The following is a 16743-nucleotide window of genomic DNA, read 5'->3' as shown; positions in this document are numbered from 1 at the left end:
TTTGAACTATTCTAGAGTTTAACTTACAAATTTCTGTTTTTCTGAGTATCGAAGTCCATGTTGGAGGCTCTTAATTTAAAAGCAGGGATTTAAAATCTGCAGATTTGTTTCCAACTAATCATCTTAAATATAGACCACAGATGAAACCAGATTATAAACTACACATGCTGCAGTGATTGATTCCTTGTGTGTAATGAAGGAAAGAATCTTAAATGTGAACGACAGCACTTGAGTATTAAAAATAATAAAGTTTGAAAGAAAAATAAATACAATGGCATGAACTCTTGAGATTAGTCAGAATTCCAACTTTACAACCTCTCAGAATTATGACGTTTTTTCTTAGAATTCAGACTTTAATCTCTATTCCACTTAATCAGAATTATGACTTTCCTCAGTATTCCAATATTCTCAGAATTCCATATCAATTCCAATTTTTCTGACTTTCTCAGAATAAATGCTTTATTCTTTTTTCCTTGTGGCACTAACACTCTTCCGTACATTTCCTTGTCGTGTGAGTATTTTTAGCTGCTCTTGACCTTTTTCGTTGTCTCTGGAAATCAATCGCAGAAACATTTAGTGACATTGCGTCATTAGAGCAGGTCAAAGGTCAAAGCCGTAAAGAGCACGAGTTCAACTGACCGTGGCCTTCGTTTCCAAAAACGTTTAGTTTCTATTCTTACACAACGACATGGTCACAGGAGAGGGATTAAAAACAACACAAAGAAACCACTGCAGCAGCAGCAGAGTTCAGACACGACAACAAAAAACAAACAAATCAATAAAACAATGACTTTTCTCTTTTGTTTTTTAGAAAAAAGTTTATAACTCATGCAGTTTTCTAACATCACTCAACAATTACACAAAAATATCCTTTTTTTTCTCCCTCATCCCATGAAAAACAAACCTATTTTCTTTCAAAAACTTTTGAATATATATAAATATGTATGTAGATATATATATATACACATATACGTGTATATCTGTGTCTTAAAACCATTATTTACATTTAAAACTAAGAAATAAATAGGATTAATTGAGTTTATAATCTAAAAAATAACAAGAAACTAGAGATAAAAAAGAAAAGAAAAGAAAAGAAAAACTGGTAAATGTTCCAGACTGCACCTTTAACTGGACTGAGTTTCTGTTCGGGCAGGTGAAGAGAAGATCGCGATGACTGCAGTACGTGTTGTTTCATTTATTTATTCATTTATTTATTCATTTATTGTCTACGATAGAAACAATAACAGTAACAGAACAGCTGCAGCGGCATCATTTCCAAACATTTACAATAACTAATCCTAATTTTTCGGGCATTTTACCAAATAAAGGTCACAAAATAAAATATGTACAACGTTAATTTGAATCGTCGACGTGGAGCTCACTTCTCACTATTATTAAAGCTACAGTACGCAAGCTCAATATTGCGAGGAAAACAGTTTTGTCTGCTACGATGTTAAAATGCTAACGATTCGTGGCATCACAATATCGTTTCTATTTATAGTATATGGTTTTTTGGGGGGGAATTTTTATTTAGAACTTGTTTCCATTTTAATGACTTTTTGTCTTCTGTGTCGCTTTGAGCTAAAATCGTACTTTTAATTTTAGGCTTAAATTTAAAATTTTAATTTACAGTATATTTGATTTATTCTTTGGATTAACTCATTTTATATAATCTAATCTGTGGTCTCGGATTTTTCCTCATGTTTGTGGTGAGACAGTGAATATAAGCTTTTTGTGCATGTGAATGAATGAATGAATGAACGTATTTGTCACACATATATATACAGTATATGTATACATGTATGGATGTATAAAAATGTAAATGTAATGTATAAAAATAATGTTGTGATTATTTAAACGGCCGTTTTTTCCAAAATAATAATGTGATAAAAACAATTAATATAGTGAAATAAATGGGTAAAGTTTTGTGAAACACTATAATCTGAGTGTAATCTGTGTACGTGTTTAATAAGTGCTGTACAAATGAACGTGATCCCTTATTAATGCATTTATACTATAAATATATTTATATTTCTTTGTTTGTTTGTTGTAAAATGCCCAGTTGAATATAATTTCACTTCTTTTTTTACAGTAAAATGTACTTTAAAAATATATCATTTCAGATTGTGCTGCATAAAAGTGTGTCACGATGTCACTCGTCACTAAAAAGGGAACAATTTAACAAAGATATGATACATTTTGCTCCGCTCGTCAGTTTCTAAAGTGTATTTTTGTTATTTTTTAGAAAATAAAAAAAGAGATTATTTTACTGTGGTAAATCGAAAGAAGAGTTTAAAGTTCAAACTTGTCATAATGATGCTGGGGGTTTTCTCAGCTGTGTTCCCTCACACACACACACACACACACATATATACAAAGAAATAAACACTTCCACTGCTCGTATTGCACACTGAAGAAAAACAACAAAAACAAACAAACAACGGAAAATAACAAACACCTTTTACGGTATAATTTAGCATCTCTCTCTCTCTCTCTCAACAAAGACGTCAAAATTATAATATTTATTATTATAATAATAATAATATGAATAATTATAACAATAATAAACACTTTAGCTTCTGCTAAAAAAAAAAAAAAAAAAAGAAAAGAATAAAAGCACCATTAAAAGGTGTGCGTGTGTGCTTTCCTGATAGTGTACAGTACGTCAAGTTCACCGCTCTGTCGTCATGGTAACACGTCACTCAGTACATTTACACCACAGTGAGTTTTTATAGAATTATCATCTTAGTCCGACGCGATAAAACACATTTTTAATTTTAATGTTAATGAATTAGATATTTTTTACGTCAATGGACAGAATCAAGAGGTTTCAAACCAGCGGCTCGTGGGCCACGTGTGGCCACATGTGATGTCAGCGTCGAGTGAACTGTGCGTGAAAAACGTACTGAGTGTTTAATGAACCTGCCTCTGGCCTTTAACCTTTAAAACAATATTATATTCTAATTATTTACAGCAGGTTTGTTTGTTCGTCTGCGATGTTTTCAACGTACAAGACTCGGGCGACTTCGTGGGTTTCTTTGTTTTCGTGTTTACGACGACAAAAAACGTGACAGATGTGAAAGTGACGTGACGTAAAGTGAGTCGACACGTTGTCGCAGAAAGCACCGTTAAATAAATAAAGCTTTAAAGCTAATCGTCGGGTATTTTATTTTGAAAGGATCACTCCTGCTGTTATGGGAGTTGAAGGTATTTTGAGGTGAAATTTCAGTTTTAAGTCATTTATTATGACTTTAAACACTTGACAATCACAGCGTTTGATTTTCTGAGTGATTTCTCTTCAACAATTTCTGATCATTTGCTTATTTGTTTTTCAGCTTCTTAATTGTGAATATTTCCTGGTTTCTTTGCTTCATTTAACAAAGAAATCAGAAAAATGAATACATTTTGGTCTGTGGACACTTTTTTGGACCAAAATCACTGTTATTTCAAGTGTTTTGATATGTGATTTGGGTTTTCGCTTCTTCTTAGAGCTAATATATAGCTAATAAGTATTTTTTAGGTCAATTATTTGTATTTTCTGTAAAAACCGTGGAGCATTTTAGCGTCTTGAAGTCGACCAAGTCTTCAGCTTCACGTCATCGCAGACAAACACGGAGGTTTTTGACACTTTTGTTGTCGTTGTTGTTGTTGTTGTTGTTGTTGTTGGACCCTGGTCTGACAGTCATCACATCATCATCAGTGGGAAAGTTTACGCTCACTTTAAACCTTAATCTGTGCTCCTGACACAGAGGGATAACGGCAGCGGCAAGGGAGGAGGAGGAGGAGGAGGGAGGATGGACGGTCTGACTCTAACTGAAGAGGAAGATGAGAGGGTTGTTTCTGAGGAACATTTGTGGAATGAGATCTTAAACGTTGGACGGTGTAAATATGTAAATAAGAAGCTGCTCGCGCTCTGACGTCCACATGTCTTGGGGTCAGACGTCCAGTTCTAAAGAAAGTCCTGATCCCATGGTTTAGGTCCAGGATCCATTAATGACATAATAAAGGCATATAAACTGAGGATCTCAGGGACTTAAAAGGGACATATTATGCTTTTTTCAGTGTGTTTCATTGTTAAAATGAGTTTGTCCTCTTTAATCTTAAATGTTTGCTTACATTGTACGTTCTTCTAATACTTTTTATTCTCCATTTTAGTCGGAGCTTTTACTTTCTCTCTCTTTACATTTAACTCAACAACAGTGGAGTTATTTGTTGAGGTGTCAGAGGTCAGTTTGACCCCTGAACCCATAAACCTCACCTCTTTAAAACATACTTTTTCGCTTGCATTGTGCGTTCTTTTAATACTTTTTATTCTCTATTTGAGTCTAAATGATGTGTAAAGCAAACAGAGTGTCACCTGCGTGTGTGCGTCTATGAAAATTAAAGCTAAAAAACATCCTCCTGTCCCGTGTTTTTGACATTTAACTCAGCACAGGTTGAGTTGTGTGTTTAAATTCAACAGAAACAAAGAGTCCGGCGAGTGTCGCTTGAAAAGCTGAATATTATTTCAACTCCTGCGACGCGTGTGTGTGTGTGTGTGTGTGTCCCGTCCCTGCGACTGACCTCTGCCCTCTGACGTTATTCTCTCCACAAACACTGATGTTTACAGATGTGATGACGGACGTACGAGCCACGGTTTCTCCTCGTGACCTGTGACCTCGGCGTCACAGAGTTCTGATGATGAAGAGAAAAGAAAGAAAAAAGATAAAAAAAGAACTTAAATGTTGAGCATGGAGGGGTAAAGTTCACAGCTGGATCCACGTCCACAGATGTGAACTTGGTCGTCGCTGTGAGAAAAAGGCACTGCAGTTTTGTTTCAGTGAGAAAACCTGGAAGTCTCTTCTTTCTCTCTTTCTTTCTTTCTGTCTGTCTAGCACGTTTCTTTCCTCCTCTCCTCCCTCGCTTTCTTCTCTGGCGTTGGCGTCGTCGGGGCGTGCGTGGTGTTCTGTTGCTTGCGTCCGTCGCGGGCGTCGCTACGTGTGGTGAATCTCGTGGAACATGAGCTCGCGGGGGATGGGCGTCTCGGCGCCGTACACCTTGGAGGCGCGGCGCTCGAACGCGGAGACCATCTGCTTCACCACCTCGTCGAAGAAGACGTGAGCGAGCTGGGAGTGGATGAGGGAGCGGAACTCGAAGGAGATCTGAGGAGGGAGGGAGGGAGGGAGGGAAGGAAGGAGGGAGGAAGAGGAAGTTAGCGGTTAGATTTCAAAGTAAAGGCACACACAGTTTGTAAACTGACCCACTGGGAAATACAACACTTTAGAAGAACTACATGTTAAACCTCTGTTTTCTAAGTCTCTTTGGCTACGTCCACACGTCTCTGTTTTCTAAGTCTCTTTGGCCATGTCCACACGTCTCTGTTTTCTAAGAAACTTTGGCTACGTTCACACATCTCTGTTTTCTAAGACACTATGGCTACGTCCACACGTCTCTGTTTTCTAAGAAACTTTGGCTACGTTCACACATCTCTGTTTTCTAAGACTCTATGGCTACGTCCACACGTCTCTGTTTTCTAAGAAACTTTGGCTACGTTCACACATCTCTGTTTTCTAAGACTCTATGGCGACGTCCACACATCTCCGTTTTCCAAGACTCTTTGGCTACGTCCACGCGTCTATGTTTTCTAAGAAACTTTGGCTACGTGCACACGTCTCTGTTTTCTAAGAAACTTTGGCTATGTCCAGACGTCTCTGTTTTCTAAGAAACTTTGGCTACGTTCACACATCTCTGTTTTCTAAGACTCTAAGGCGACGTCTCCGTTTTCCAAGACTCTTTGGCTACATCCACGCGTCTATGTTTTCTAAGAAACTTTGGCTACGTCCACACATCTGTTTTCTAAGACTCTTAGGCGACGTCTCCGTTTTCCAAGACTCTTTGGCTACATCCACGCGTCTATGTTTTCTAAGAAACTTTGGCTACGTCCACACATCTGTTTTCTAAGACTCTTAGGCGACGTCCACACGTCTGTTTTCTAAGAAACTTTGGCTACGTCCACACGATTCTGTTTTCTGAGAAACTCAGTCCACTGGGCTTCAGAAGAGAGGGAGTTTGGTTTCTCTTTAACAAACATGAAGTCTTCTCTGGAGACATCTGCCGTCCACACTACCTGAAGCTCAAACTCTGACTCTGAAAAGCTGACACAGTATTTTCTACTCACAGCAAAGTCCACAGTACAGGTCCGAGGGTAACCAGGGAGACCGGGGCTGAAACGCCAAGTCGTCTCCAAGTGGTTGAAGAGTTTCCCCTCTGAACAGGAAGCCTGACAGGAAACAGACCCACATTCTTTTATTCTTATAACAACTTCACTGGCAAGAAGAAAGTTTGTCCAATAAAGAAGTAAAAAAAGGGGGCTTTTCTAGTGGGATTACTCGTTGAATATTTGTTGGATTATTTATCGAATATTCATGCATTTGTTGAGCTAACAGGGTGCATTCAAAGACCCTGGTAAATTCCATCACTTCTGCAGGATCTACATCCCATTGAGTTCAGAGGGGCAGCTTCAAGATGCGTTCAAGGAACGTCAAAACATCTCATGGAAACACACATGCAGTCAAATAACTAAAGGCTGCAGGGAGACAGGGACTCACCTTGACCAGGTGGGGGCGTACTGTTGTGATTAGCGAGGTGTAGTTCTCCACCACAGGAGGGAAGCCCACCATCAGCTTGGCCTTGCAGAAACCAGATCTCTTGAAGACCACGTCTGACTTTTTACACCAGGGAACAAAGAGGCGGTAGTTTTCCACGCCTGCCACCACGTCATAGATCTCCTGCATGGAATACCTGAAGAAGAAGAAGAAGAAGAAGAAGAAGAAGAAGAAGAAGAATGCCATGAGATTAAGGCGTGACGATTCTGACACACAGAGGAAACAGATCAAATAAAGATCAGCAGCTGTGACACAACAGTGAACACGACTCCTGACCCAGAAACGTTCTCAAGTCAACGTGGAGCAGAAGAGAGACAGAGGGAGGGAGGACAGACGGAGACTGTGTGTCTCACTCTGTCCTCGTCTCTTATGATATATATAACTGCTTCATAAAAAGACCAAGCTGCTGCTGGAGTCTACTTATGTAACCAGGGTTAGTGATTATGACATCGCTGTGAATCACGGCAGGACATTAAGCACGTCACATGACAACATGGATATATGGAGTGGAGGCTCAGCTGATAATCACAGCATTAACTCATATATCTATATACGACTTTAGGATTAATAAACGATTAAGAGATTATAAAACAGTTGTAAAGACTGTATATCCACAAAATAATTTCCTTAAGGGGATTAATAAAGTATAGGATTTAGATTTAGATTTAAAACACCCTTTTCATTTGAAGTCAAGTTAAATCCCTGAGGATTAACTACTCAAACAACTACTAAAAGACCATTTAAACTAAAACTAACTAACTAACCAATGTCTCCTCAGAATGTCTCATGGCGCTTTACTACTATACAGTTCCAGGACGGCTTGACTCTACACAGTTTGGTATCGTTTTCCATGACTTCATAGCTCCTCCTCCTCCTCCTCCTCAACGTGGGCGGAGCCATCATAGCACGGCTGCACGAAACTGCTGCGACGTGTTTTTTTCATACGCGACACAAACACACAAACTAGTGACTCGTAAAGCAGCTGTTTTGGGTGTAACTGAATCATTAGAATCAGTGGATTTAAAAAGATTTGTTCACAGAATCGTTCGGTACTTCCTGAACTGAAATACCACTGAGCGTGGTTGTGATTCCGTGGCTTTCAGCAGTGCTGTCGCTAAATACACCAGATTATTGAGATTTTAGACATTTCCTTTGCTAAATGTTGGAGATTAACATTAATGTTTTCAGGGATTTTTAAGTCTTTTTAACTGATCTACAGTTGGACATTGTTGGCTTCGTTTCTCGCGTCAGACGTCGTGCTTGTGACTCTTCCACTGACCAGTGACCGGCAGTCTGCTGACGTCACATTTTAGTATCGGCTCAACTGAACCTCGTCAGAGAAGGTGCTAAAAGATATATACCACGGATGGAGAGCGACAATTGACATGAAGTAAGAGCGCTGGACTATATTTTAGGGGAAAAGACTTTTGTCCTTTGATCATTTCTCATGAAAGGATCTTCTGACGTGGTTATCTGTCGTTTATTCCGTACATGTTATTAATGCATCTTCCCCACTTTGACAACATGGTTTATATTTGTATATTTATATTGTCCCCCAGAGGAAGTGAAAGCACACTCACCCTATGATGCGTCTCTCAGAATACTCCTTCCTCTTGGAGAAGGAATCGGCAAAATTGAAGAAGGTGCGCACGGGTAACGCCATGCCGGCGCTGCGCCCCGACATGACCGAGCCCAGCAGCGGAGACAGTCGTGTCGTCAGGATCCCGCATGACGACAGATACCTGATCACAAAACAAACAGGTCAGAAAACCACAGTAAGAATCACACGACTCAATACGGATATTAAATATGTGTGTGTATATATATATATATATATATATATATATATATATATATATATATATATATATATATACATATACACACACACATAAACAGCAGCTTATATTGTATATTTACAGTCAAACGTTTGTCATGAGTCCAGAGTCACTTTGACTAAATGTCCCTATTCTTATTAATCCCCATGTAAGGTTTCTGGAAAATTTACCGTGACCTTTAAACCTCTTTCCAGCCCAAATCTGATGTTTTCTTGGTATATAATCGACATCAGATTGAGTTCACACAGGATACATTGACACTGTATATGTGACACAGTCACAGTGTATCAATGTCTGTCCAACAACATCCCAGAGTGAAAACAGAACATGGAGCAGCTCAGTAACCTCTAATCTTACTGCACAATCCTACTCCTTTTTCTTTCATTTCCTGCAGGCTGAACAATGAAAGGTGTATTATTATTATTATTATTATATAACAACGACAGCTGTGTCATTAGTTGGGAATGATGAGTCACCATTTCCTCACAAATTATTAGGCCTTGTCACCTTCTTTCGATCTGTATGCGGGGGTTACCACGGCAACGGTGGCAGCAGCAAAGAGCACATACCTTTGGCTACTAAGAACATACTTTTGGCTACTACCACTTCTGACTGTGGCTACGGCTGAGGACGTCGCACCAGACGATGCTCAGGCCGTAATTATAGTCTTAAAGACAACAGCATGGCTGGAAATGCTGACTCATCATTCCCAAACTAATGACATGGCTGTTATTGATTTATTGCCCGGTGATAAGATCTTTAATAGTGAAAAGATTTTTAAGTTACATTTTATATGCATAGATAAAACTCATAAACCAACAAAAACAGTGGTCAGCGACTGGGGGGCTAATATCGGGCCCGGCCAAAAATCTAATTTTTATAAAAATGAAACAATCTTCATAAGTCATGCAGAATTCTGAATTAAGACACTCAAATTCAAGTTACTTTGTTTACAACCAACGCACCTTTTAAATTTGCCATTTTTGTATAAGATTTGAAGTTTAGGTGAAGTTATGTTTTAGTGGAGAAATTGCAGTTGTGAATATTGCTGATACTTTTTTATACCCTCTTTTTTGACAACCATATAATTAGTTTTTATATCATTTTTATACCATTCTTCCAATAAGTTAGGAAAGCATTTACAGTGCTGTTTTCAGTTCTTTATAACTATCATTACCACCAAACACGACTCAGCATGACTCGGCATTCCATAACTTTTGCCTCCAATTTTTGCTAAATTGTACTTTGACAAGCGCTTGTTGTTTTTTCTGTTCTTGGAGAAGAGAAAACCTCAGATAAATATACTTTTTCTTAATAACAAAGCAACACTTAAACTGCTTAAGACTACATTACTTTCACCAGGCACAAATAGGTAAGACGGTAAATTGACAGCTTTATTACAGAACCAATATTATAATGTTAATTCTTTGGACAATGATACGATTCAGGACTTGCAAATGTACACAGTTATGTTTTCTATCAACTCAAAATATTGGGGGGGAAGTCAATATTTACTAAAAAAAACAACTTTATTCTTATATACATAACCCTATATATACTTCTTGTGGTCCAACTGTTATAAAAACTGTAAAGAACACTTGTTTAAAAGACAGTTTACTACTTTGGATGTAAGAAAATCAATTTACTATTCAATTAACTGATTAGTTGTTGCAGCTCCAATATGCTCAGGTGATTAAAAGACTCCAAATTAAGGAATAAATTGATGAAAACTAATCCATACAAATGCAGAGTGAAAGTATAATTGACTGTTAAATGTTTTCATTTGAACTCTATTTTATTTGTTTCACTTTCACTCCTGGTGAAAGTGAAAATAAACAGTTTAAGTTTCAGAATAAGTTCTGTGGCTTTCCGTGATGTTTTAATCCCCCACCATCAGACCTTTCGTGTCACAAACAACAGGAAGTGAGTGATTTCTCGCGATCCCTTTGTGCTTCGTTTAGCCTGTTAAAGCCTGTAAATGAAGCTCACACTGAGCTTCATTACATATTACATATCAGAAATTGGTGGAAATCTTCGTTTAGCGTTTCCCAAAACCTACATGTCTGTCCACAAACTAAAAATATTCAGTTTCACTCTTGAAAAAAGAGCAAATAAATGAGGAAATTGGAACTCAAACTCAAACTTTTAAATATAACTTTAACTGTATTGTCATTTTAAATCAACTAAACCAATGACTACAACATAAGTGAAGGCTTACAATTTAAAAGAATCTGAACAATACACTGGAGGGCTGCAAGTGAAAATAAAAGTTTGGCTCCACTTTCACCAGCAACTCTCTTAGGATAGGCAGTAGACGGATGGAAAATATTCACAATAGGATATTTTCTCAATTATTTGATGAATAGTTTGGTCCATAAAATGTTGAAAAATGCACAAAAATATCCAGTGACTTCCTTGTTTTGTGGAGCAAAGAAACCAGACAATATTCACATTAAAGAATCTACAAACCACTGAAAAACTGAAAATAACCGTCTCCCCACAGTCAGTGCCTGTGGAGCCCCGCGTGTCCCACAGTGTCCCTGGCACGGCATTGGTTTAAATTTAACTCCGTGTTACGTCACACGCCAGGATTTGTTCTCCTCAAAGTCGCTATAAAACCGCAAAGTCTACGTCCCGCTTGTCACAATTTTGTGGAAAATCTAATTGAGATTAAAAATGTGACAGAGCATTACCACACATCACCACCAGGGCATTGATACTAGGGTTGGGAAGCACATACAATACGTGACACATAGTCCACGATATCAAAAATATCGCAATACTATTGGTATCGTGGTTCTGTGATCATCAATATATTGCAAGGCAGCAAGACAGTCATATTGCGATACATCACGATATCTGTCTGACTGTGGAAAACAAAACGTTAACATGTAAAATGAAACGTGCAGGATTCCTCTACTTATTCACAACATATAAAGAACAAAAGGTCAAAGGTCCTAAAGTCTATGTATTCAATGTGGATGGAGCATCTCTTAACGTAGCTTTCTCCACCGTTATCCCGCTGTGTCCCGCTTTGAGTAGCGCCGCCGTGAGGAGACATGAAGTAGTTTACTTTAGAGCGCCTTCATTTATTAATTAAAATATCGACATTTTGCCCTGGTGTATCGATTATCGCATTGCAAGAGTTAGAACAACGTTATATCGTCAAATCGATATTTTGACCCCGCCCCTAATTCTATTGCTCTCTTTGAGCTCCAGCATTGTTGCTGAGGTTGCTCCGAGTTTCCCAGTGGGGAAATCTAAGAAATTTGAACGCCCGATGACTTTGGTATTCCTGCTATCTTTATCGTTGTTTTTATTGCCACGCTTTGCATCGTCTTTGCCGTATTTTTGTGGCAGCGCTACAGCACCAACTGCAGGCCTGGCATATAAACTACAATGTTAAAAGTCGTTTTTGGGAGGTGTGGAACTTTTAAATGTGAATATTTTCTGCTCCACTTAAAGAAAACATTAAAATCTTTTCAATTTGTGGTTTGTTGTGTTCAGGTTTGGGAGACACGATCGAAATGTTTGAAAATAATCGACAGATTAATCGATTATGATGAATATGTGGCTGAAACTTTTCGTGGTCACCTCTTTGTGTGTTGCCGCCGTCTGTCTCTACATAAAACAAATCACTTCCTGTGTGCAGCGCAGGAATGTCTGTCGCCTGAACACAGGGAGGGTTGGTGTCAAGCAGTTTTGTGAGAAGTCATAAAAATAGACATTTGTTTCTACTTAAAGTTGCACACTACTACTTTTCGCTGTTTGACGTGTACGAGTTACACTTTAAAATGTCTTGTTCTGTTGCCGGTCGTCGAGTTTGTTGAAAAGAAAGCTCATTCATGAGCGTCTGAAAGGTGATACACAGCTGACACATGGCACTGACCTAAAACTGGCAAGTGTATAGAGTTACAGTAAAGGTTGAGAAATCTCCCCGACAGAGCTCAGAAGGAGGACAGTGTTCAGTGTACAGATGAAGGATAAAAAAACCTGCATATGACTAACTGAACAGGTTTGATGTGGCGTCTGTCTGTGTCCACACTGGCACGGTTAAGTGTTCAAGAGTTTTCCTGAGAAGAAACAGTTGTAAACAATTTGCCACATTCCAAAAAACACGATGTCACAGAGCTGAAGCTGGAATTCACCGTTTTTCCCCCCTAAAGAAATAAGATAAATGCTCTTTTCTAACCTCCAACAACCCGCCTTCTTTACACCGCAAATTAAAATGGATCTCGACTAGGCCGATACATGAGATGTTAACAGATAAAAAAAACATAAAACATGACCTTTTTTCCACCTGGACTGACTTGAGTGAATCTGTAGCTGCTGAACCATGTTCTTGTAAAACAAGATTAAAATGAAAAAATATGATTATTGATTATCTATTATGTTCATTGTCAGTTAATCGAGTCGTCGTTTGGTCCATAAAATGTCAGAAAAATGTGTATCAGTGTTTCTCAAAACTCAAAACTAAACACAAACTAAAATGAATCAGTTTAAGTGATTTTTGTTATACAGAGCAAAGAAAATAGTAAATATTCACATTTAATAGGAAATGATAACATATTTACAGATTATACACTATTTTTATTAGTTTTTGTCTTACTAAATAACATTTTTAACAATGATATACATGTGAATAGTTAGCTACCAAGCTGTCATGTTAAGCTACTGCTGTATATCAATTATCCATTATTAATCAAGTTATTCTATTAATTGCCAACTATTTTAATCATGGATTAAGCAGTTTGAGTTTTTTTTTTAATAATATTACTCGGCTTCTTAAATCTGCTCCATACAACAAAGAAAAACAGATTTATCGATTAAGATACTAATCGTTTGTTACATAGTATTTGCTAACCCAATCAAACCAACCTAATACAATTCAACAACCATTGAAACTCATGCTATAATGTTCATGATTTTAATTTGATTTAATTCTGAAAGCAGCAGATTGTGGCGTCGCTGAGCTGTTTCTTCATTAAATGACCAGGTGTTTCCATTCTTTTCTTCCACTCCATCCATTTCCATGGGGTGGAAGAAAAGGGGATTCTTTTCTTTGCTCAATGTGATCACCTTAACCATAGATTACATAAATAGGGACTTTCATTAAGGTGTAAGGGAACCTACTGAGCTGCCGTCACAGTGTTTCCACATTGTTACAGGCTGTTATCTTCTATATTTATTAACTAAATATAAATATACTAATATTAATAATACAAATTTATTAACTAACCGTGTATACGGTGTGTTATAGTAATATTAATACTTTAAAAAGTACTTTTTGACATTTATAACTCCGGAAAGCAAACCTCACAGCTACTCTGTGTTTGCAACATATTGGAAAATTGAAGTTCACCATGTTGTGAAGCTTTAAGTAATCTGTTTTTTTAGTGCATGAGGCAATAAAAACATGTTCTGTCACAATAATCCTGACAAACACAATTGAAATACACAATACTGTTGCAATAATTTTATATACTTTTTTATATACACATATACACGTTAAATTCAACAATGTTAACAGGAAGAACTTTCCGTTTGGTTTTAACCATTTTGGACAAACAGCATTTTCTGAAATCTTAGCGTGGACACAAACTATTTTGCCTGAAAACTATTTTGCCTGAAGAACTACAAAAAACACTCTGAACACTTTTAAATAAGTGTTATGAAAACATACCATGATGCAACACATTATACTTTTTGAAGGAAAAACAACCTCATTGCGATCTTATTGTATATTGTACTGTCCTAACTTTTCATTAGGGCAGCAAAGACTGATCGATTACCAATCAAAACAAGTTCTAGCTTCCTAATGTGAATGTTTTTGGGTTTCTTTCAACCATAAACAGAAAACATCATTTTTTTGGTTTGAGGACAAAATAAGACATTTGAGAACATTACATTACATTACATGTCATTTAGCAGACGCTTTTATCCAAAGCAACTTACAATAAGAACATCATCATAATAGAACATCATCATTTTGATTCTGATCAATTTTTTTCAACATTTTATGATCAATAATTGACTGATTTATCGATTCTGAAAACACTTGTAAACAGTGTCTTGACATTTCTGACGTCAAGACACTACCATTAAGCCATTAATTAGTTTGAGCCTGGCTGAAACGCAAATTTCTTAAATCTGCAACATAACCACCAACATTTAAGCTCTATTCTGCTGCATGGCACGAAATTCGCACAACTTTTTGTGATTCTTGAGCGTAAAATGGCTTATAATGTACAGGAAATGTGTACAATTACTTACGAATGCCAATATTTGAGCATGAGCCAGATTCACGATTCTCATGCCACGATCAAGATTTCTTTTTTTTATCGCGATACACGATAATATCGTATATTTGCCCCGTCCATACTCTTTACCTGTTAGAACCGACGGACTGACAGTTTGAGGACATTATAGTATGTTTTTTTACGTGTTAACGTGTAAGTAGTCCCTACGAAAGTCGTGTATTTGTGTGTGACTTTTCTTGTCGTACGTTGTGCGATTGCCGGAGCCTGTGGCTCGGAGCGTGTTTTCCCTTTCCCTTTCACTTCTGAAGTTTAGTCGACTAAAAAGCGTATAAAAGTCGAATAAAAGACAACTTACTTGACGTTATTCCTGCTGTGAATGTCCCTGCTTGCTGTGGAGGGTAACTGTTTGACACACTCGGCGACTTTTCTCAAGCTCCGGCCGCATCTTGCCATCTTCTCGATCGCTGATGGCTCTTCACTTCTTTCTCATCTGACTGACACTCCTACGAGAAGAGTCGCTGTGTGGCCCCGCCCCCTCTTACCCGCTGACGTCACGCCTCCTCCCGATGCTCGGCCTGCCATTGGACAAGTCGTACCCGCCGAGCGCTTGCCATTGGTCAGTGCCGGCTGCTTGTCGAGATGTGCTGATGACGTGTGCGTACCATGCGCGTGCACGGACGCGAGCGCGCAGGAATGTCACGAGATGTTGGCTCTCAGGTTGCTGCTCTGTTTGCTTTTTAACCTTTTCAAACACACACACACACACACACACACGCTGTGGCCCCGCAGTGCTTTAACAAGGTCGCACTCTCTCACACTGTGTGGTCACTGAGTTACTTACTGACCTTTAAAACATCTTGTTCGATCTGGAATTTTGGTTTTTAACGTGACCTGGGGGCCACTGAGGAGAAATTAAATTATTAGTGACAATATTTCACAGAATTTCAAAATAAAATTGTTTGTTTTGATGTGGAACACTCTATAGGTCATAATAAAAACGTGTTTATGATGCAAGATAGATAGATAGATAGATAGATTGATTGATTGATAGACAGATAACTTTATTTATCCTCAAGGGGAAATTGGGTCATCGTATGTGGTGGGCCTAATGAAATCCATTGGAGGGCTGCATCTGGCCCACGGCCCGCGGGTTTGACACTTTCTTTAAATGATTTGCTAATCTTCACAAAAACGACAAAATCATGCAGAAATTAGAGGCTTTATTCTGAAGGATCCATTGAGTCAGAGAGCAGTTTTAAGACCGTCTGTGGTAAAGTCAAGTTACTTTTTTCAAATCCAAAACATCTCTTAAATTTGCCATTTTATTACAAGAAAGTTTATATTTGAAGAAAAAAGGTTAGTGGAATATTGGCCAAATTAAATACAAGAAGAAATTGGCCCCAGGCCATTGTTACACTTGGCAACCCCTGCTTCACGGGTTATTTCAGGTGAAGTTAAAAATAGGGATAAGATAAGGATTAGTCAAATTAAAAAGTCACTACTAAACTCTTTTTTAAAAACTCCCTACTATGTTGACTCAAAAAGTACAAAAAGCACAACAAAACAGTTACAGTTACTTATGTACGATGCTAAGTCGTTTACTCACATTTACTTACTTATCAATTGGTTACTATAGTGATTGTTTTGAGAATTTTCTTTTAGAGCATTAAAACAACTTCTGAGATTGGTTTCTTGGCTCCGTATAACAAAAAATAATTGTAATTACATACCAGTTTCTTTGCCCCTTCTAAAGAATGGATAATTAAACTGGCCAGACCGAGGCACAGGGGTCCATTACGTACGTTATTGATCTCGCAATTTGGGGCCCTGAACCTAAATGACACTGGTTATGTTTTGTGGTATATATGGGCCCCTCAATCATAGAACATGGGTTAAGTTATTCACCCCTGATATCTGAAAGGGGCCCCTTTAGACTGGATTCAAGTCTGGGACATATTTGCTTACAATTGACCTATAAAATACAGCTCTGTTTTGCTGAAT

The 16743-nt window shown here is 37.9% G+C and overlaps 1 protein-coding gene across 2 annotated transcripts; it reads right to left on the bottom strand.

Moving 5' to 3' along the window:
* Positions 1-1184: 1184 nt before the first annotated feature.
* Positions 1185-15253, bottom strand: coq10b (coenzyme Q10B). 2 transcript variants are annotated; one of them, XR_009234054.1, is made up of 6 exons: positions 15098-15253; positions 8225-8386; positions 6588-6780; positions 6158-6259; positions 4830-5141; positions 1185-4674 (listed from the first exon to the last, which is right to left on the bottom strand). XR_009234054.1 is itself a non-coding variant. In XM_058619441.1 (5 exons), exons 1-5 carry the CDS (start codon positions 15193-15195, stop codon positions 4974-4976), a joined length of 723 nt encoding a protein of 240 aa, XP_058475424.1. In that variant the 5' UTR covers positions 15196-15253; the 3' UTR covers positions 1185-4973. The 2 variants fall into 2 exon arrangements, 1 of the variants encoding a protein (XP_058475424.1); XM_058619441.1 differs by having other exon boundaries at positions 1185-5141.
* Between the last annotated feature and the right edge of the window lie 1490 nt (positions 15254-16743).

Source organism: Solea solea, chromosome 2 (genome assembly GCF_958295425.1).
Source record: "Solea solea chromosome 2, fSolSol10.1, whole genome shotgun sequence".
NCBI lineage: Eukaryota > Metazoa > Chordata > Actinopteri > Pleuronectiformes > Soleidae > Solea > Solea solea.
This window is presented reverse-complemented; position numbering and strand designations above follow the sequence as displayed.